Consider the following 19466-nt stretch of genomic DNA (forward strand, 5'->3'; position numbering starts at 1 on the left):
TCCTATTTTAAAATATATGCTAAAATTTAAAATATTGATTTGAATATTTTTCAAGTGAAAATAGGTCAATTTAATGCTTGAGGGTGCAATTGAAAGTGAAAGGTCATAATTTGAGTATATTTGGTGGTTTTACAACGTGAGGGTGCAAACAAATTGGGGGTAAAAGGTGAGGGGATTTTAAAGGGATAAGCCAACTTAAATATATCTGAAGTACCTCTTTTTTTTTCATTACAAATAAATTTATGTCGGTATAAAATTGAAAAAGAAAAGACTTTAATGTTATTTCGAACAAAACTAAGAGAGTTTAGGATAATGAACTGAAAGTTGGGAAGGATGGTGGAAAAGAAAAAAACAATAATATAGGGACCGTATGTGAAAATTAGTCCAAGCTTGAGATGATCACAATAATAATGTTTAGGGCTTCATAATATTTAAGTGATCATAATTGAAAGAAGAAGTGTATGATTGCGCTTTTGTAATGGTAGAGGATTGCAATTACATATAGAGAGACTCACAAAATTTGTATTGTTATTTATATTAAATTTATTCTACTAAACTAGTAATCCAATTCTTTTTTATGTTAGATGCATATGCTATATATCTAAGTAGACTTATATATTTTTATTACATAAATATAATTAGATATATATTAAATGTAATTTATTAGGTTATATGAGTAATTCCCAAAATTATTCAAACAACAATTAAATTTAATAGTATGTTTATTATTTGAGATATTGGTGTAAACTAATTTCAAAAAATTAAAAAATAAGAATTAGATGTTAAAGCATTATCAGTGAAAAACAAATAATGCTTAGAAATGAAGGACATCCGGTACTCATGGTGATTAGTTTCTTTGATGCAAAGAATGGAAAATGTATTCAATCGATGAATTAGGTTTTGCGGCAGAGTGGAAAATGTATTTAGTTAGGAATAGTAGTTGACGTTTATCAATGAAAAGAGAGGGGAAAATATTAAACTGTTGAGGTTTATCAATGAAAAGAGAGCCAAAGACGCAACGATTTTTGACGAGGTATTTCTTGGTCAAACTTAAAACAATAGTTCTCAACGTAGTCGTGGAACAATGCGGAAAAAGCGATAATCAATTTAAAAAAAATTATATTGCTATCTAGTTTTTTATTATACAATACTCATACTAGTATATAATTTCGGATAATTTTTCATATTAATCGGATATCTGTAATTAGTATCTTAATTTTTAACAGCAATATAAATATATTAATATATGTATTAATATTACTTTAGACATAATATTATATTAAGTTAAGCTGCATCTTAAAAAACAAAAAATAAAAGGCTAAACCTACAACTAAATTTCTTAACTATACATATTTTGATTAACCAGTCCTTAAATTTTAATTTTACTCTTTTGAGTCTCTCAATTAAAGAAAACGTTAAATTGGATCCCTTCTTGGATGGCGTCAAAAGCGAGATTACAAGCTCCAAAATTGTCAAGTGATAAAGATTAAATATCTTATAGATCACTATGTAATACGTTATTTGTAATTTGGTCCTTAATGTAAGAATTCTTTTTAATAAAATAAAAATTTATTTTATATTAATTTCATATATATATATATAAAAAAAAATCTATATGGATGTATGTCTTTTAACATAATATTTTAATTAACCTTGAAATTTAAAATTCATTTGCTCAACAAATTTGATCATTCGTTACCTTTTGACTCTGGAATAATTGAATGGGAAAAGTCAACCGTGATTTTTGTCCATTTTTATTTCCCTCCGCCGTCTACGGCTCACCGTCCTCTCCGCCGTCGTCGATACCATCACCTCCGTCAACGCCGCCATATTATTCCTCCACTCATTCTTCTTCTTACCATTATTGTTCTTCGCCTAGCATTACATCTCCGTTCGTATATCCGTCAAGTACTCATCCCTTATCTCCGGCAACGGCTACTAGCTCTTAGGCTCAACAAATTTGATCATTCGTTACCTTTTGACTCTACAATTAAATTTTACTCTTTTGAATTATCTAAACCATTACAAAACTTGATTTTAATTTATTTTAAGTTGAACTGAATTTAGCTTGGTTACTTTTATTATCAAATATTTTATGAATGAGGTTGAGTTAAACTTACTGTTAAATTTAAATTTTATACTGAGCAAATTATATATCGAGATCAATTCAGGTTTTAGTTTGTATTGTAAAATATCCCCACGTTTCGCGTTTTTTTTTCTTTCCGATTTAAGCACATTCTACTAAACGTGGCACCACACATCTCAACCTTTTATTTTTTAGCATTAAAAAGCCCATCCGTTCATTTTTGTGGCATTAGTAGTCTAAATGCTTATAGGATGTCCTTTTGGTCATTTAAAACGGCCAAAACGATATTATTTTTACGGAAAATAATGAATACAATGACGCTAGGCTATAGGATAAAAAGTTTGGAAAGGTTGGAATGTAAGGTGAGACGTTTGGTAGATTGTGCTTAAATCGGAAAAAAACGCTGAAGGTGAGATTTTTTTTATGAAAATAATGCTTTTAAAAATTAAACTAATTTTGAATTTGATACTCCAATGGTTTTTGGTTTGGATTCATGTTCTTGCTTCCTGATTTGAGTATTCTATTTTGCAGCCGGCTGCAGAATTATTGGTGAATCCTTCAAATGGGTTGCATAATAGTGGCAATGACATTGTTGATATAGCTGCTATGCAAAAAATGTTTGTTGATTCAGATTCTATTTTGCAGTTTAAGAAAGGCGTAGAGAAAGCTAGTAAATTCCTTCCTAGAGCCACTCAACTAGTTAAGGTTGAACTTTGTTCAAAATTGTTAAAATTAAAACGAGTCGAGTCTAAACATTTAAGTATTTGGTTTGGATTCCCGTCTTTACTTACTGATTTACGTGTTCTGTTTTGCAGCCGACTGCAGAATTCTTGCTGAATCCTTCGAATGGGCTGCGTGGCAATGACACTGTGTGTACTTCTGCCAGAAATTCCGTGCAAAATATGTTTATCGAGTCAGATTCTATATTGCTGATTAAGAAAATTTTAGAGGAAGCTAGTAAATTCCTTCCTAGAGACAGTCAACCGGTTGTTGATTTAGAGAGCAACTCGTTTTTCGATTGGCCAAAGGAAGAGACTCCATTGTTGGCAGTGAAGGAAGGAAAAGTTGACAGGCTAATCTTACCTGATGATGGGCTTAGGGGCGGGAAAATTCACAATCTGGATGATTCAGATCAAAAAATGATGGTAATGTGTGAATAGTTCACTTGATTATATTAAATAGATTAAAGTAGACTCCGTATATGCTCAAGTTTCGTTATCAAACTGAAAAAACAATGATGGTATCAAGTGAAAATAGTTCACTGCATATATAAAATCTAAATTAGCAATTCAAATCAACAAATTTAAATCCTGTTTTTCATTGGATCTGTGAATGCTATACTTGGAGGTGAATTAAATATTGTGCTTCTTCAGGTAAAAACATCAGGGTGACCATAAAATTTTAAACTGCAGAGCGGAATTGCTCGTAGTAATCAGTTGGATTCATTAAGAATTAGTTTGGAGCCTAACCTCAAGACTTACCATTTTCTGCTTTCTTGTAATGCACTACAACTTGTTTGTTATAAGCTATTTATCGTTACATTTTAAGCTCTCAAGAGTCAATTTTTACATTTCTTTTTCCTGGAATATATCTCTATAAATTGTCAGCTGAATTGAATCTTTTCAAGATGGATTTTCCTCTAAATGATGAATGGGAAGATGTTTTAAAGAAATTCATAATAATCCAATAATCAAGAATTTCGGAAACTTATTTGCTGTCAGCCATTTTTTGCAATGTTGAATTTGAATAAATATGATATGTGTAAGATATTTGCACCATATATGCATGTGTAAGATGTGTGCTCACTGATAGTCTCTACTTCAAATTGACAAATTAGCAAATTACATAACATCGTGAAAATATATTTGCAGCAAAACAAGCTATAAATTGAAGTTTCAAAAGTGCAAAATGGTAACAGAGAATTCTCGCAATTTGAAGTCATTTTTCTGAATTTTCATTTTTTTGTTATCCTGTTTATTACATTAATAATATATTTATTGTTAAATAAAACAGCTAGGGCCTAGGAGTATATTAATGATTAAACATGTGCATTAAAAGATTCGGATCTGAAGAAGAAACAGACTATAAAAGATAAAAAAAACTACACAAAAAGTTTAAAAGGACGACAAAAATTGATAATTAGGAAGGGGAAGCGTTTTCGAGAGGAATTGAAATCATGATCTTGGCAGTTTTTTATAGGACAATTAACTCTCCACTCCCCTTTTTCTAGATTTTCTTCCAAAATCAACCTTCTCCTTGAGAAGAGAGATGGTGATCTGCCGTTTTTTTCTTCGTGTGTGTGTGTGTGTGTGTATATATATATAAAATATTTTATTATGGAGTTTTTATTTATTTTTTGGTGTGTTTTTACATTTTTCTAAAATTCGACAAAATCATATTGTTCTGCGCAATCACTTGTTCCGACTCTTGAAGAAATGAATTGTTTTGATTTTTTTGGTTCATTCATATCTTATGTGATGATTTAAACTTGTTTGCTGTAAATTTGTACGATTTCAACAATCTTTGTGATGATTCAGGTTTATACGTTCCGATTGTTTTTAACAATCAAGATTATCTTATTTACACTGTTAGAATAATTCATTTTTATAAATATTAACTGAACAAAGATATATTTGTGCATGTTAGTAGTATAACTATTTTTATATCAGATCATCGTAATTATTTTTATTTCTGCAATTGTAATTGCTATCGGATTAAAACAATAATGATAATCCCAAAAAAATAAATTGAAAGATTGATACTACAAAAGTAAATACTTAATTATAGTAATCCACTGATTACTAATTCTAATTATAAGGACTTCAAAATAAGAAAAAAAATTATAACTACAAGCATAACTAGAAAACAGAAATAACTACACTGGTTTCCAAACTGAAACGGCTGAGATCACTCTGCCCTTCCATCCCTGCAACATCCACCGTCCATTCTCATCGACAGCGAAATCCTTATGATACTCCGATCTCACCGTAGATCTAACTCTCTTCAGAATCTCTTGATCTAATTCCATTTGTCTGAATCCACCTCTCATATTCCTAACCTGCAATGACAGACAAAATTATGTTATTAATTTCAATATTAATAATGTTATCAATAAATTTAAATTATAAAGTGAACAATTACGCTCTATGTAGGTCCGCTCATACTAACCTGCCATTGTTTATATGTTTCCGGTCGTTCAACTCTCTCCGCTCCCTCGCACGCTATCACATTCATAATGTCCCTACCGAAAATCGCTTTCTCGTACAACATTCTCTGTTCATCTTCCCGTTCCGCATTCACTTGAAACATATCGAACAACGACGAGTAATAGAAGAGCGCCTCTCGAAACCGAATGACGAAGAATGGAGCATTATACATTCCGTTGATGACTCCGTGGATAAATATCTTTGGTTTGATTTTTCTTATCAGTTTCAGAACAGAATCTCTTGCACTGTCTGCAACAACTGTATCATCAGGAAGATTCCTGAACCGATACAAACAGTTGACAACGGTCATTTCGTCCCTGTTGATTTTGAGATTTTGATACTTGATCGTCTCCAAATTTTGTGCCACGGCGTGATACTCAAAAGGAACATTGAATCTGTCACAATATCTTTGTAATCTCCGGCCTGTCTCTTCGACTCGTTCTGCAGGGCGAAAACCTGGTTGAGGAAGCTCAATTCCTGTAATCCGTAGCTTCGGAGGTCCGCCAGGCCGTTCTGATAGACGCTGGATAAGGCAAGGCCATTGAAAACCATAAAGAACCCCAAAATCAATAATGTGAAGCTTAGTTGCCTTCTCGGCAAGTTTGAAAATGGTCCGATTCGCAAAGAAATGCAACATTCTCTTAAACGGACACGCCTTGACGTACACCTGATAAGCTTTCAGGATATCAGAAACCGGAGTTTTGCTGCTTAAAACGGGCGAATACGACGGGATACTTCCGCCAGCCAAACGAGTCTCAAGCGCATCCGCGAAGTAATGCGCTACTCTTTGGTTTCCATCTCCATAAGCCGAAGAATGTTGCCGAATCTGTTTAAGTAGCTCGTAAGTAGTCCGTTGATCGTTGATCGACACGGATTGCGCACACTGAGTCAGCAGAGTCGGCAAATCGATATCCACCGCATCAGACTCCGATCCTTTCTTATTCCCTTTTCTTCTCCCTCTCATTCCCCTACTACCATTAGATGATTTGGTCGGAGACTGAGTTTGCAGAGCACACGACTCGGACCCACTTTTATTACTAGTACACAGCAGAACCTTATCAAACATTTCCGAGTCCTGTTCTGACTCGGCAAGACCAAAAGCAGACTGTTTAATACTCCTCTCTTCTTCTTCTAAATAATCACGTTCGTGATGATTTTTCTTTCCGGGGGAAAGATCAAGATTTTGAGTCCAATTTGAATTTTCAACTGAGTTACTGATTTGATGAGGGTATTCTTGACCAAGAACATCATAAAAAGATTTTTCAGCAGCTTGAAGAGATAAAGAATCCTCTAACATACAAGTTTTACCCTCTAAATCTTCTTCCATGAGCATGTCATTTATGTACTTTAGAACTGCATTGTCATTTGGACCATGCTCTTCTGAATATGATGAGCTCAAATAATTTGGATCAGGTTGAGGAAAATGATTATGATTGGATTCATATTCATTAAGAAAATGTATATTTGAAGTGTAAGAAATTGGAGTGTGGTCAAATTTGAAGTTATTCATCGAATTTGGAAATTCTTGGAGAAGGGCATCCATGATGAACAATAAATTGAGAAAAAGTAGAAATTTGGACAAGATAAGAAACTTATGGCTTAGGTTTATTGAATTTTTTGAAAAAATTGGATCAAAATTTTTAGACCATTAAAAAAACCCTATAAACTAATGGGAAATCAAGAATATTCTTGAAAAAAAACCCAAAAAAGTATTGCTACAAATAAAGAAATTGAGAAAAACCAAGATTCTTGAATGCAAGAATGATGCTAAATAAGTCATAAAATTATGAAATTGGTTTGGATTTGGCCCATGATCATGTCTTGTTTGATCCGGCCCATGATTAAGTCTAAGAGTGTGTGTGAGAGAGAGTGTTCCCAGGACATTTTCTCTTTCTTTGATGAACTCCCTTTTAAATACATGTATTTTGTCTTTTAAAAAAGGATTGGGATTCTCTCAAGTTCATTTTGAACTTGAGGGGGTCATGTTTACGATCTACACCATTCATTGTAAAATAAACGGTGTAGATCAAAAAAGTACAATTTTAATCAAATTAATCTACACCGTTCATTGTACAATGAACGGTGTAGATCGTGAACATAACCCCCTCAAGTTCATTTGAACTTGAGAGAATCCCAATCCTTTAAAAAAATAAAGAAAAATTTAGGTATTTACTCCAAAAATGAAAATATTTGCACATTTTACCTTAACACGGAAAAGTTGCAGAAATACCTCACGATTTTTTCAGATTTATGTTTTTACTCTGTATTTAAAAATATTTATGATTTTACTCCGTTATCATCTGGTTATCATAAATCCTTATGTAATTATACTTTTGTGTACGTTATCATCCAATTATCATAACTTTATCATATTTCATTATCATCTAGTTATTTTACTGCAGTGTTATGATAACAACATGATAATATACTGATACTGACATTATAATCAGATACTGTTTTATCATAACATAATCATAGATATTATCATAACATTATCATCTTGATACAATAAATATCATCATCTCGGTATCATATGATAATGTCATGATAACGATATATGATAATATTATGATAATGATATGATAATCAAACATTATTTTATGCAGAATTTGTTTTTCCCGCAATGTTAGTTAACTACATTCATATGATAATCAGAGGATTTTTTTTTTATTAAAAAATTATTTTTTTCTACTGTGGTATGATAATGTGATGATAATGCAGTGATACTCATATGATAATCAGATGCTGTTTTGTTTGCAGAAAATCATTTTTTTCATCATAAAATCGTTTTTCATGCAGATTTTTAGAACTAAAATTGAAAACAATCAAAGAGTAATTTATTTAGATCTGAAAGTTAACATAGATTGTATTAATCACCACGAATTAAAAAAAAATCGCTAAAATCAAACATGAAAGAACGGCGGAATGACGACGAAACGATGGCGGAACAACAGCAGAGCGATAAAAGAACGATGAAGAAGAAAAAAGTAAAAATAGAGAAGAAATAAAGAAGAAGAAAATGGCGAACGGAGAAGAAAAGGAAAAATAAGAAGAAAAAAGAGAGAAAGGGAAAGAGAGAAGGAGACAGAAAAAAAACAAAAAAAAAACAGGTGGTAATATGATTAGAGTAAAAGAAATTTAGTTAGAGTAAAATAATAATACAAATAGGTATAATTATAATATAAATATGTATTATAGTAAAAAAAATAATTGTCTTAAAAGGGTGAGGTATTTTCTCGATCTTTTCCTTATTAAGGTAGGAAATCATATTATTTTACAAAATGGAGTATTTTTTTCTAATTTTTTCAAAAACAAAAAGTAAAAGATTCACGTAGGACTGACCCACGTGAATGGGTTAGTCCTCAACTGACCCACGTGAATGGGTTAGTCCTTGACCCACGTGAATGATATTAATAGGTGCCAGTAATAAAATCTGTTCCTTTTTAACCTAATCAAGTAATCAACGCATGAAGAGAAGTTGGTTCAACAAAGACCCAATTTAGCTCAGACAGCCGGATTTTCTGATTGTTTCCAAAATGAAGATAAAAATCAAAGGTGAGTGCGATCGCTATTTTTGTGTAAATCTTTGTGTATAATTTGCCCGTGAGTTCTCCTCATCTCATTCCCTTTGCAAATCAGATTTACTTTTTGAGGCTAAAATAAGATGGATGCTTTGGTGGCTTTGGTGGTGGATGACGATAACACCTCTCGAGAGGTCCAAGCAAAGCTCCTGAAGAGTATGGGAGTGAAGAATGTTGATATGGCCTCGAACGGAGAAGAGGCCGCGAGGATGTACGAGGCAGGCGGCGGGTATCACGTCATTCTGATGGACTTTCAGATGCCCGAGATGAATGGCTTCGAGGTATTCATTTTTGTTCTTGTTCTTGTTTAAATGACTGTATTTTCCGGACGAGTCAACTCGTAACGAGTCTATATGTTTGCTGCAGGCAACTGAGGAACTTCGTCGCTTGGGATGTGGTAGTTCTATTATTGGTGTATCGGCGAGTAATTACACAGATGAGCACATCAACCATTTCATGGAAGCGGGTCTTACCACTCGCCGTGGATGTGCTCATCCGTGGAATCACTCGCCGATACTTTATCCAATGACGTTTTAGTTATTTAAAGTGGACAAAACAAGATCGTTTTTTACCCGGAAAGAACGCCTAAAGCGGCAATGAGCTATAAGATGAAAAGTTTGAAAATTTTGGGATGTGGTTTGTCATACTTTTAATTATGTGCTTAATCGCAAAATTCACGAAAGGCGGAGATTAACTTGGTTCAAAACAGTAAAATTTGAAGGAGCCAAGTCTAAAATTTATGTATTTGGTTTGGATTTCCATTCCTACTTCCTGGTTGTTCAGCTTAACTCTTATTTTTCTACTTGAAATTATCCTGTTATTCAGGCCATGGACGGACATATATGGAGCATATGGTGCAAAATATGTATACTGATTTAGAATCTATCGTGCAGTTCAAGAGAGGGCTAGAGGAAGCTCGTAAATTCATTCCTAAAGCCAATCAACTAGTTATTGATTTAGAGAGCAACTCCTTTGCCAATGAGCCAAAGGAAGAGACTCTCTTGGCAGTGAAGGAGGAAAATGTTGAGAGGTCGATCTCACCTGATGATGGGCCTAGGGGCAGGGAAAATCACACTTGAGATGATTCAGATTTAGAACAAAAAATTATGGTGATATGTGAAAACATTACACTTCTATATATTAAATAGATGGATAAATGTAGACTCCATATTTGCTTTAGTTTTACTGTCATATTAGAAGGAAAAAAATGACAATATGAAACTAGTATATTTGCAAATATAAAATTTAAATTAGCAAATTTAAACCGGTTTTCATTAGCTAGCAAACTAGTAAAAAGTACTAAAAATATGCTACATGCCATTGTTATTTAATTTCTTGTATCCCCTATGTTTTATGATCCCCCTGACTCTAAAAGTTACTGAGAAGTCATTGGATGATGTTCTTGGTGAGCAAGATCCTTCCTCGCATAAATAGTAGTGCAAAATTCTTTGTGAATCCTTCTAATGTGTAGCCGAATAGAATAGTAACAATGGTATTGTGGGTACTTGTGCGAGTGAGATGGTGCAAATATGTTTACTGATTCAGATTCTATCTTGCAGTTTAAGAGAGGGTTAGAGGAAGCTTGAAAATTCCTTACTAGAGACAGTCAACTAGTTATTGATTTAGAGAGAAACTTGCTCGCCAATGGGCCAAAGGAAGGGACTAAATTGCTGACAGTGAAGGACGAAAAAGTTGAGCGGGCTATCTCACCTGATGATGGGCTAATGGACAGGAAAAAGAACAATCAAGGTGATTTGGATTCAGAACAAGGGAGGAGTAATAAGAAGCCAGCAGTATATGGGGACAAAAGTGAAGAACTTTCAGAGTTATTTGATAAGGTATTGCTTTGGTTTGGTCTCAAGGATATTACAGAATGGCGTTGTGGAACTCGAGTGCGGCAGGATAACACCTCACAGGCAAATGAGCAATCATATGGATCAGCTGGTGGAAAGGCACGCGCTATAAAACCAAAAAGGTATGAGGAAACAGTGGATTTGGGAAGCCTTCTGATTCTTTGTGCACAAGCTTTCTCAGGGAATGACTTCAAACGGCTAAAGAGCTTCTGAAGCAGATTCGACAGCATTCATCCCCTAAAGGTGACGTGTCTTAGAGACTAGCTCATTGCTTTGCGAACGGTCTCCAGGCACGTTTGGTTGGCAGTGACGCTGGATTGCCAAATCTTTATACCAGTCTTGCTTCAAAGAGGACTACCGCTGCTGATATACTGAATGCTTACAGAACTCATCTACATTGCTTCCCTTTTAAGAAGCTTTCAATTATCTTTGCAAATAAAATGATTTTGTAAGCAGTTGAAAAGTCAAAAACTCTTTTGTCACAACCCAAATTATTGAGCCGAGACCGGCGCTAGGGAACGGGAGTGGTAGCTCTGGAACCCGTATCAAGCCTAAAACCACTATGAATTTTTTGCAAATTAAATATATTATTCTATATAAAACGTTTTCAGAAAATCTTTTTAAACATTACCATTATACATATCAAAATATCTGAATTACTTTCCGAAACCATTACAAATAATTCTTAGAAACCAGGGTCTTACCGAGCGATATCCCATATCCAGCACTGCCCTGTTTCTAGTCATAATCGTGACCAATTCCATTCATGGCAATTGGTTAAAGAAATCAAACGGAAGAAAACAGCATTCTATAAAATTAATTATATATATACCGTTTGATTTCAACAATAGGCACAACAGACATCTATGGACTACTGCAACGCTATGAAGTGATACATCCTTTGACACATACTTCAACTACTGTAAACTTCCGGAACAAGAAATGGAAATCCATCCTTTAAAATGCTTTCACCTTAAAGGAAAGACTGTGAGGGGTCAGTATATGGGAATATACTGAGTGAGTTCATACATTTACTAATAAGTATTAAAATAAAACATAAAATAATGCAATAGTATTCAAATCATATGCAGCCAAGTATAAGATCCGCTTGAAACCCTAATTCTCGAACATATCAATCATATATATATAATCAAATCAAATTGATTCCAATGGTCCGATCCGGGAGTGTTCACACTCTACCACATCGATCGCGACAAATCGTTTAATCCCAAATTGTGAGTCCAACTCACTAGATACGGGGACTCCAGGTTACACCGTAACCGAATGCTCACTCGTATTGAATCCATTGTCCAACTTCGAAATTCACATTCATAATCATAATTACAGCTGTATCAAATCAAAACTGGTGATCACACAGTCCTATTGTCGCCCAATAGGTAGCACGTTCCATCGGATCAATACCGATTTCAAATCAATCAAGTATGCAATTCATATAAAGAATTCTCATTGCAAATACTCAAATCAAATCTAAAGCAATAATAGATATTTGCTTATGTAAATACTTTAAAAGTAAGTTATATAAACTCACAGTGACCGCTTGTATCCAAAAACGTCACGTTAAACAAAACTTGTTAAGCTTCACAAGCTCCTGGTTCAGCTGCTTCTTGACTCGCCGGATCTAAAACAATTTAAAACAGTGGACTCATATTAGAATCCTATTTTAAGATTGACTCTAGACTCGGACACGACACGCTACACTCATTAACCGTCGTGTTTCTCACGCGTACACTCCGATAAACGGTTTCTAACTCGTTTACGATTCGTATCTCTTTTCTAACTTAACTCGCGTTTAACCTCATTAGGTTAACGATTCAATCAATCGATAATCAATCGATTTCAACCTCGATACGCGAATACGAAACGGGGTCTCAAAACGGAACAAATGGGGTAAAAGGGCCAAGTGCACGTTCGTGCACCTCCTGGTAGTGCACGTTCGTGCACCTAGGTGCACGGTCGTGCACCACATGTTGGTGCACGGTCGTGCACCACATGTTGGTGCACGTTCGTGCACCACATGATGGTGCACGGCCCCCGGAATCCGTTTTCCGGGGATTTTCGACGTGCTATACGCCTATTTTTGCATAAACGACATCTAAACACATCAAAAACGCTATATCTAGACTCAAAACATCCATATTCGATTCTAAAACCGTTAAAACAATAAAATCGTTCCGTGGCCTAAAATTTTAACTCGATATATCGAGAAATTTATCCATCCAAAACGATAAAACGTCAAGCTTACCGTGATTCGCCACTGGAATACGATCGTTTCGAGTTATAGAACGTCAGAAACGGACGAGAAACGGAGATCGAGCGACAGAAGCGTAAGAAATTGACGAAGGAATGAAAAATGGAGCTGATGATGGTAATGAGGGTTCTGGAGCATCCCTTCCTCATCTTTATATATATATATATATATATATATATATATATATATATATATATATATATATATATATATATATATATATTGGCTAATGTTCTATTACAATCCTTCATCTCTTTAATTTAAACCAATTCTCTTTAAAACTTTCTATTTTAACTTAACGATTAATTATTTACTTTAACTCAATTACGTACGTATTATTTATATACAAATAAATAATACGATTCCAAAATTATTATTTTCCATCAATGATCTTTTAATCGCTATTCTCGAGGCTTAATTGGCTAATTTACATTTTAGTCCTTGAACTTTTCAAAAGTTGCAATTTAGTCCAAAACGCATCCGCGTTCAAATTTTAAACAGTCTTCGATTGACTTGAAACTTTTACCATAGATACCATAAAATATTTCGCGAACTTTGGCAAAATAATTTCCGTCACGGGATTTATATTTTATTTTATATTAATTTTCTAAGCCTTTTCCTTTAATCTCGCTAATCCGCTCTATAAAAATTATTCTAAATTCCCGATATTATTAAATTAAATCCTTCTTAACTTAATTCATCGGAATTTACGACACGTGGCACGACTTAATTATCCTAAAATATTTGGGGTATTACATTCTTCATATTATCGATTTTGGCGTTCTTTATGGTTTTCAGTGGCCAATTCTTATCCAGCATCTCTCCATGCGGGAAGGATGGCCTCCCAAGCTACGCATTACCGGGATAGAGCTGCCCCAGCATGGATTCCAGCCAACGGAAAGAATTGAGGAGACATGACGTCGGTTAGCAAGGTATTGTGAAGGTTTCATGTTCCATTTGAGTACAATCCAATTGCTTCTCAGAACTGGGAAAGCATACCGATTGAGGATCTTAAGATTAGAACCGATCGACGAGGTGCTTGCTGTGAATTGTATGGGTAGGTTTAAGAACCTAAATAAGACAGTTGAAGTGGACTGCCCAAGGGATGCGGTTCTTGAATTGATTCGGAAGATAAAACCCAATATTTCCGTTCATTCTATCATTAACGGATCCTACAATGCTCCGTTCTTCTTTACGAGGTTTAGGGAGGCGCTTTACCACTTCTCGTCAATGTTTGATTCTACTTTACCTCGTGATGATGAAGGAAGAATGATGTTAGAGAATGAGATGTATGGGCGAGAGGCCATTGATGTCGTGGCTTGTGAGGGCGTTGAAAGGGTTGAGTGGCAGGTCTGGACTACAAGGGCTGGGTTTAAGCAGCTTCCACTAGACCAGGAGACTAAGGAAAACTGGAGGGGAAAGTTGAAATGCTACAATAAGGATTTTGTACTAGATGAAGACAACAGTTGGATGTTGCTGGGATGGAAGGGTCGAATTGTACACGGTTCCTCGTGTGGGTGCTTGCATAGGCGTCCTGGAGGGCATCTCGTAAATCGGAACATAGAATAGTTTCCTATGGATAACCACAGATTGAACAAAAGGTATCAATTGCTTTCAAGTTTCAATGTACTTTTTTCATTTCTTTCATTGGAATAAATTGGTATGCATATATGTAATCACATAACCTATCTAGAATGGAAAAGAAAAACTATTAAACCGAAAAATACCAAAACAAAAAAAGGAATGAAACAATATTTTTTACAAGAATCTTTGTTATATACATAGTTTTGGAGTTTCATAAACAAAGACGGAAATGAAATCCTAAATGTAGGAATTGAAAAATTTCGGTGCACATAACATATGTTCGACTGAAAATTACTCGGCACATAGGGAAACCGTGCTTTTGTATTTTTCAGATACAGTATTAGATGCTTCTCAGCGGCAAATCTCATGGAGGATTGAGGATTTGATGGTTGCAACGCTACTCTGTCATTGTAAGAAGTTCCTTTAATACTGATGTCATGGATATAGATTTTCTTTCGGAGCTAGCAGTAGTGAGTTTCGGAACAAGCTAGAACCATGTATGTACAGGTCCCGTAATGTAAACTAATAATAATATATAGTAGTTATTTTGCTTTTTTTAGGGATTGTTGTAATCAAATTATGGGATTTGTTTTCTGATCATTAGTTGATTTTGTATGTAAATGCTTCTGAAGTTGAATGTTATGTTTTTGTCTGGTGTATCAAATAAGTAGGTGACAATATGTTATATATGAACATGAAAATATTTAGTCGAAATTTATTTTATTTATTTTTTTATCTTCGCCTGTTAATAAATTAGGTGTATGGTTCATTTTGCAATAAAATGGGTTCACAAATTTCCTGCTTACATGAGGCTGCCACTCATGCCGACCTCCTTTCTATTAAAAGGATAATTAAGCAGTTTAGTGCTGTATTGTTTTACATAAGTTTAGTGCTGGTTAATTTATCAGTATTAATACTGATAATTAACAAGTTTAGCTATTCTGATTTGTTTTATTTTACCATTTTATGATTTTTTTATTATATAAATTCAAATTTAATTATTTTATATGTTATACAAAATTAAAAAAAATAAAAATTACATAGACTTTTTTTATGTTATTATTATACTAGTTAATTACAGCAAGCAGATGTCGAGGAACAATTCTACAGTGGGTTGAATAATATAGATTTTAATTAGAATTTTAATTAAATTTTAGTTAGGATTTGATTTGGGTTTAATTAAGGTTTTAACTAGGGGATTTTCATTAAGATTTTAAATTAGTTCCATTTTTTTTAGTGTCAAATACATTCTCTCGCAGAAGGGTGATAATGATACAAAATGAAAAAGTTGTGGGTTTTTTTTCTATAGATTCCTCTAGAAATAATATCTTTCCTTTGATATTTGGCTTAATTCCTTAAAAAAAAATCCACCTTGCATTTTTTTTTCGTTTATACCCTGACCTTGTAAAAAAGTTATTTGTACCCAATTTTGAGTTTTTAGGTTTCATCTCTACCCAATACATAAATATAATTGATAATTTAATGAATTAAACGATGAAAAAAGTAAAAACAATTAAATAAAAGGTTATATCATACGTCTAATTAGTATATAAACATAAATTAAAGGATTATTTTAAATTTTTTTTCAAGTGAAAAGAGGAAATTTTAGTACTTTTGGGTAGAGATGAAACATAAAAACCCAAAATTGGGTACAAATGACTTTTTTACAAGGTGAGGGTATAAACGAAAAAAATATTCAAGGTGGGATTTTTTTAAGTAATTAACCCTTGATATTTTGTGTCAAATTAAGTGGGTGAATTGATCCTTTGTCCAAACTTATTTATTCGTCATTGCACTCGTCGTTGATTATAATTAATAAAATTACAAAGTTTCAATATTTAGTTAACGAAAAATTAACGTGTTGACCTTAATCAGCTAGCTAATCTCAATTCAATTTTGATCATATTCTGCCTAAGGTATTCTCGAATGGCAAAAAAAGAGCATGATTTTTGTCCATTTTTATTTCCCTCCGCCGTCTACGGCTCTGTATTCTCTTCGCCGTCGTCAACGCCGTCACCTCCCTCATCGCTGCCATATTATTCCGACACTCAGTCTTCTTCTCACTATTACTATTCTTCGCCTAGTATTACCTCTCCGTTCGTATATCCTTTAAGTGTTCTTCCCTTATCTCCGGCAACGGCGACTAATTATTCTCTCGCTAAAGATATTATAGCTGATGATGGAGTCTTCGGAGCCAATATTATCAAGTTTCAGCAGGTTCGCCTGAATTTTAACAACCATTTTAAACCTTAGTTAAGTAGTTCCAGTTTTAAATTTATAAATAGTCAATTTTGAATTTATTTTAAGTTGCACTCATTTTTCTTTTAATGAATTTTTAGATTTATGTGTATAATTTTTAGATTTTTAGTTTTTGTTTTTAATATTTGCTTACTGTGTTACAATTTTTTGAAAATTAAATAAAATAAATTTCATTTATATATTAATTAATTAAAAGTTTATATGAAAATGAGTATATAATTTTTTTAATAATTTTATTACTACTTTCATCCTTTAATTGATATTTAATGAATTATATAATAAATTGATGCGAATGATAAATTATTTTAAGCCGAACGATTTATTGTTCGACTTAAATGATATATTGTTTGAAAATAATTCATGCATTAATGAATCAATTAATCCGTAAATCAATGATACTGATTCAGATTCTTTCTTGCAGTTTAAAAGAGGGTTAGATGAAGCTAGTAAATTGGATCCAATTACATTGCATATATCTAATTCAAATACTTCAAGTTGCGATTCATCAACATCTTCAAACTCGACGTATGAACTCGACTTTTCGGACAGTAATGTTGTTTTGAAGTATATAAGAGATGTGTTAATGGAAGAAGAAGATTTAGAGAGTAAGAATTTCATGTTGGAGGATTTTTTAGATATTTCTAGCCAAGAACATCACAAAAAGACTTCGAGTTGCGATTCCTTAACATGTTTAAGCTCAACGTACCAACTCGATTTTCGGGAGAGTAATGTTTTCTCCAATGTTGTTTTGAAGTTACCGAATGAGAATTTCATGTTGACGGATTCTTTAGATATTTCTGGCCAAGACCATCATAAAAAGATTCCAAGTTGGGATTCATCAACACCTGCAAGCTCGACGTACCAACTCGATTTGTTGGACGATAATGATTTCTCCGATGTTGCTGTTAAGTATATAAGAGATGTGTTAATGGAAGAAGAAGATTTAGAGAGTAAGCATTTCATGTTGGAGGATTCTTTAGCTTTAAAAGCTGCTGAGAAATCTTTTTATGATGTTCTTGGGCAGACATATCCGACTTCTACGATGGGGTTGGATCCAAGTATAAATTTGATCAACTCAATTGAATCGTCCGGTTGGATGTTCAGTCAAGCAGAATTCGAATACGAATTCTCAAACAAAGGGAAATATCATCAATTCGAAAGAAGTAGTTATAATGAAAGAGGCGATAAGAAAAGACGCAACGATTTTTGACGAGGTATTTCTCGGTCAAGCTAGAACAATGGTTCCAAATGTGGTCGTGGTTGTGGAATGATGCAGAAAAAGCGATAATCAATTAAAAAAATTGTATTGCCATCTAGTTTTTTTTATTGTACAATACTGGTACTAGTATATAATTTTGGATAATTTTTCATATTGATCGGATATCTTTAATTGACTAGTGTCGCTTTATGTGTTTCACACGTGGCTCGTAATGTAACTCGTCAAATATATTTTATTATTCGTTATTATTTATTATAAAAATTAAAAAAAATCATTTAAATTGAAATTATAGCACTTGAGTTATATGATATGTTATATTTATATTAAATATTAGTTAAACTATCAAATATAAAGCTTAGTTTAAAATAAACTATTGTAAATAACAATAAATTGGATTTTATTTTAATTGAAATTATTTTTAAATTTTATTTTATATATGCAATTTGAAATTAAAAATAATTTTTTATTAATTTTCACTGAATTTTTTTATTATATATAGCACCTATACTTATAATAATCTCGCATCAATTTAAAAATAATATGTCTAAAGTTATTGTTTTATTTTTTTTATTTAATGGCCTAGTAAAATCATGCACTCACGTTATTGTTATTTGTTACTGAAACTCAACTATTCCCTCACAAATCAAACTTGCAACATAAAGATAAATTAAGAAATGGGTGGCTGAATGGAAAAATATTAATTTTATTGTAACATACAAAATGGGTCATTAATCTAGTCTTGTGCTTTCGAGCGACAAGTAGTGAGTCTTGTGCTTTCGAGCGACAAGTAGTGACGTGAGTGCTCTGGGTTTCAGTATTATCCCTTTATTCAATTGGATGTCTCTTGCTTGTTTTGCAGTTCTGTCGGGTTAGTGGGCTTGGAGGTGTTATGTGATTGGTTTTTATTTAGCCTATTAGTGAATTCTCATTTCATGCACGTATAAATACCAGGTGTGGGTGTTAGGGTTTTTTCATCTATTCTCAGTTTTTTCAATATTTTTGAATATGGCTGGAGATCATCAAGGAATCAATCTGGAGGAGCGTATGTCCGTGTTGGAGGAGGAGGAAGTAGGGTTGGATTTTTCAGGAGGAGCTGAAGCTGGGGATGATGGTATGTTCAAATGGTGTCTGGTTGGTCGGTTTCTAATGATAGCACATGACTACTTTAGTTTAATTGAGATGCATATATGTTGTTTTAATTACGATAGAAAATCTCATGTGGTAGCATATGACTATTTTAGTTTATCTAATTGGTTGGGGCATGTCCCTTCGATTATCAAATTCTATGTACTGACTGATCAATCAGCTTTTAATTAATAGAACTTTTTATTTCAAAAAAAAAATTGAAGTTTTAAAAGTGCAAAATGGTAACAGATCTTCTCGCAATTTGAATTCATTTTTTATTTTGT

General features: G+C 33.3%; 1 protein-coding gene, 1 long non-coding RNA gene and 1 pseudogene across 2 annotated transcripts; 2 read left to right on the forward strand and 1 right to left on the reverse strand.

The window, feature by feature from the left end:
• Positions 1-4835: 4835 nt before the first annotated feature.
• Positions 4836-6909, reverse strand: LOC130014725 (scarecrow-like protein 30). The gene is made up of 2 exons (XM_056106197.1): positions 5255-6909; positions 4836-5144 (listed from the first exon to the last, which is right to left on the reverse strand). The coding sequence occupies exons 1-2, from the start codon at positions 6833-6835 to the stop codon at positions 4962-4964; spliced, it is 1764 nt and encodes a 587-aa protein (XP_055962172.1). The 5' UTR covers positions 6836-6909; the 3' UTR covers positions 4836-4961.
• Positions 6910-10187: 3278 nt separating this feature from the next.
• On the forward strand, positions 10188-14528 carry LOC130015652 (scarecrow-like protein 14; annotated as a pseudogene).
• A 2-nt stretch (positions 14529-14530) lies between these two features.
• On the forward strand, positions 14531-15259 carry LOC130015649 (uncharacterized). The gene is made up of 2 exons (XR_008790951.1): positions 14531-14596; positions 14912-15259. It is a non-coding gene; the product is annotated as an uncharacterized LOC130015649 (long non-coding RNA).
• The last annotated feature ends 4207 nt before the right edge of the window (positions 15260-19466 follow it).

This window comes from Mercurialis annua, linkage group LG6 (genome assembly GCF_937616625.2).
Source record: "Mercurialis annua linkage group LG6, ddMerAnnu1.2, whole genome shotgun sequence".
Taxonomy (NCBI): Eukaryota; Viridiplantae; Streptophyta; class Magnoliopsida; order Malpighiales; family Euphorbiaceae; genus Mercurialis; species Mercurialis annua.

Coding starts and splice junctions, on each gene's coding strand:
- LOC130014725 (XM_056106197.1), bottom strand. CDS start 6,835: ATGGATGCCCTTCTCCAAGAATTTCCAAATTCGATGAATAACTTCAAA. Junction 5,145..5,254: donor AAACATATAAACAATGGCAG/GTTAGTATGAGC, acceptor CTGTCATTGCAG/GTTAGGAATATGAGAGGTGG.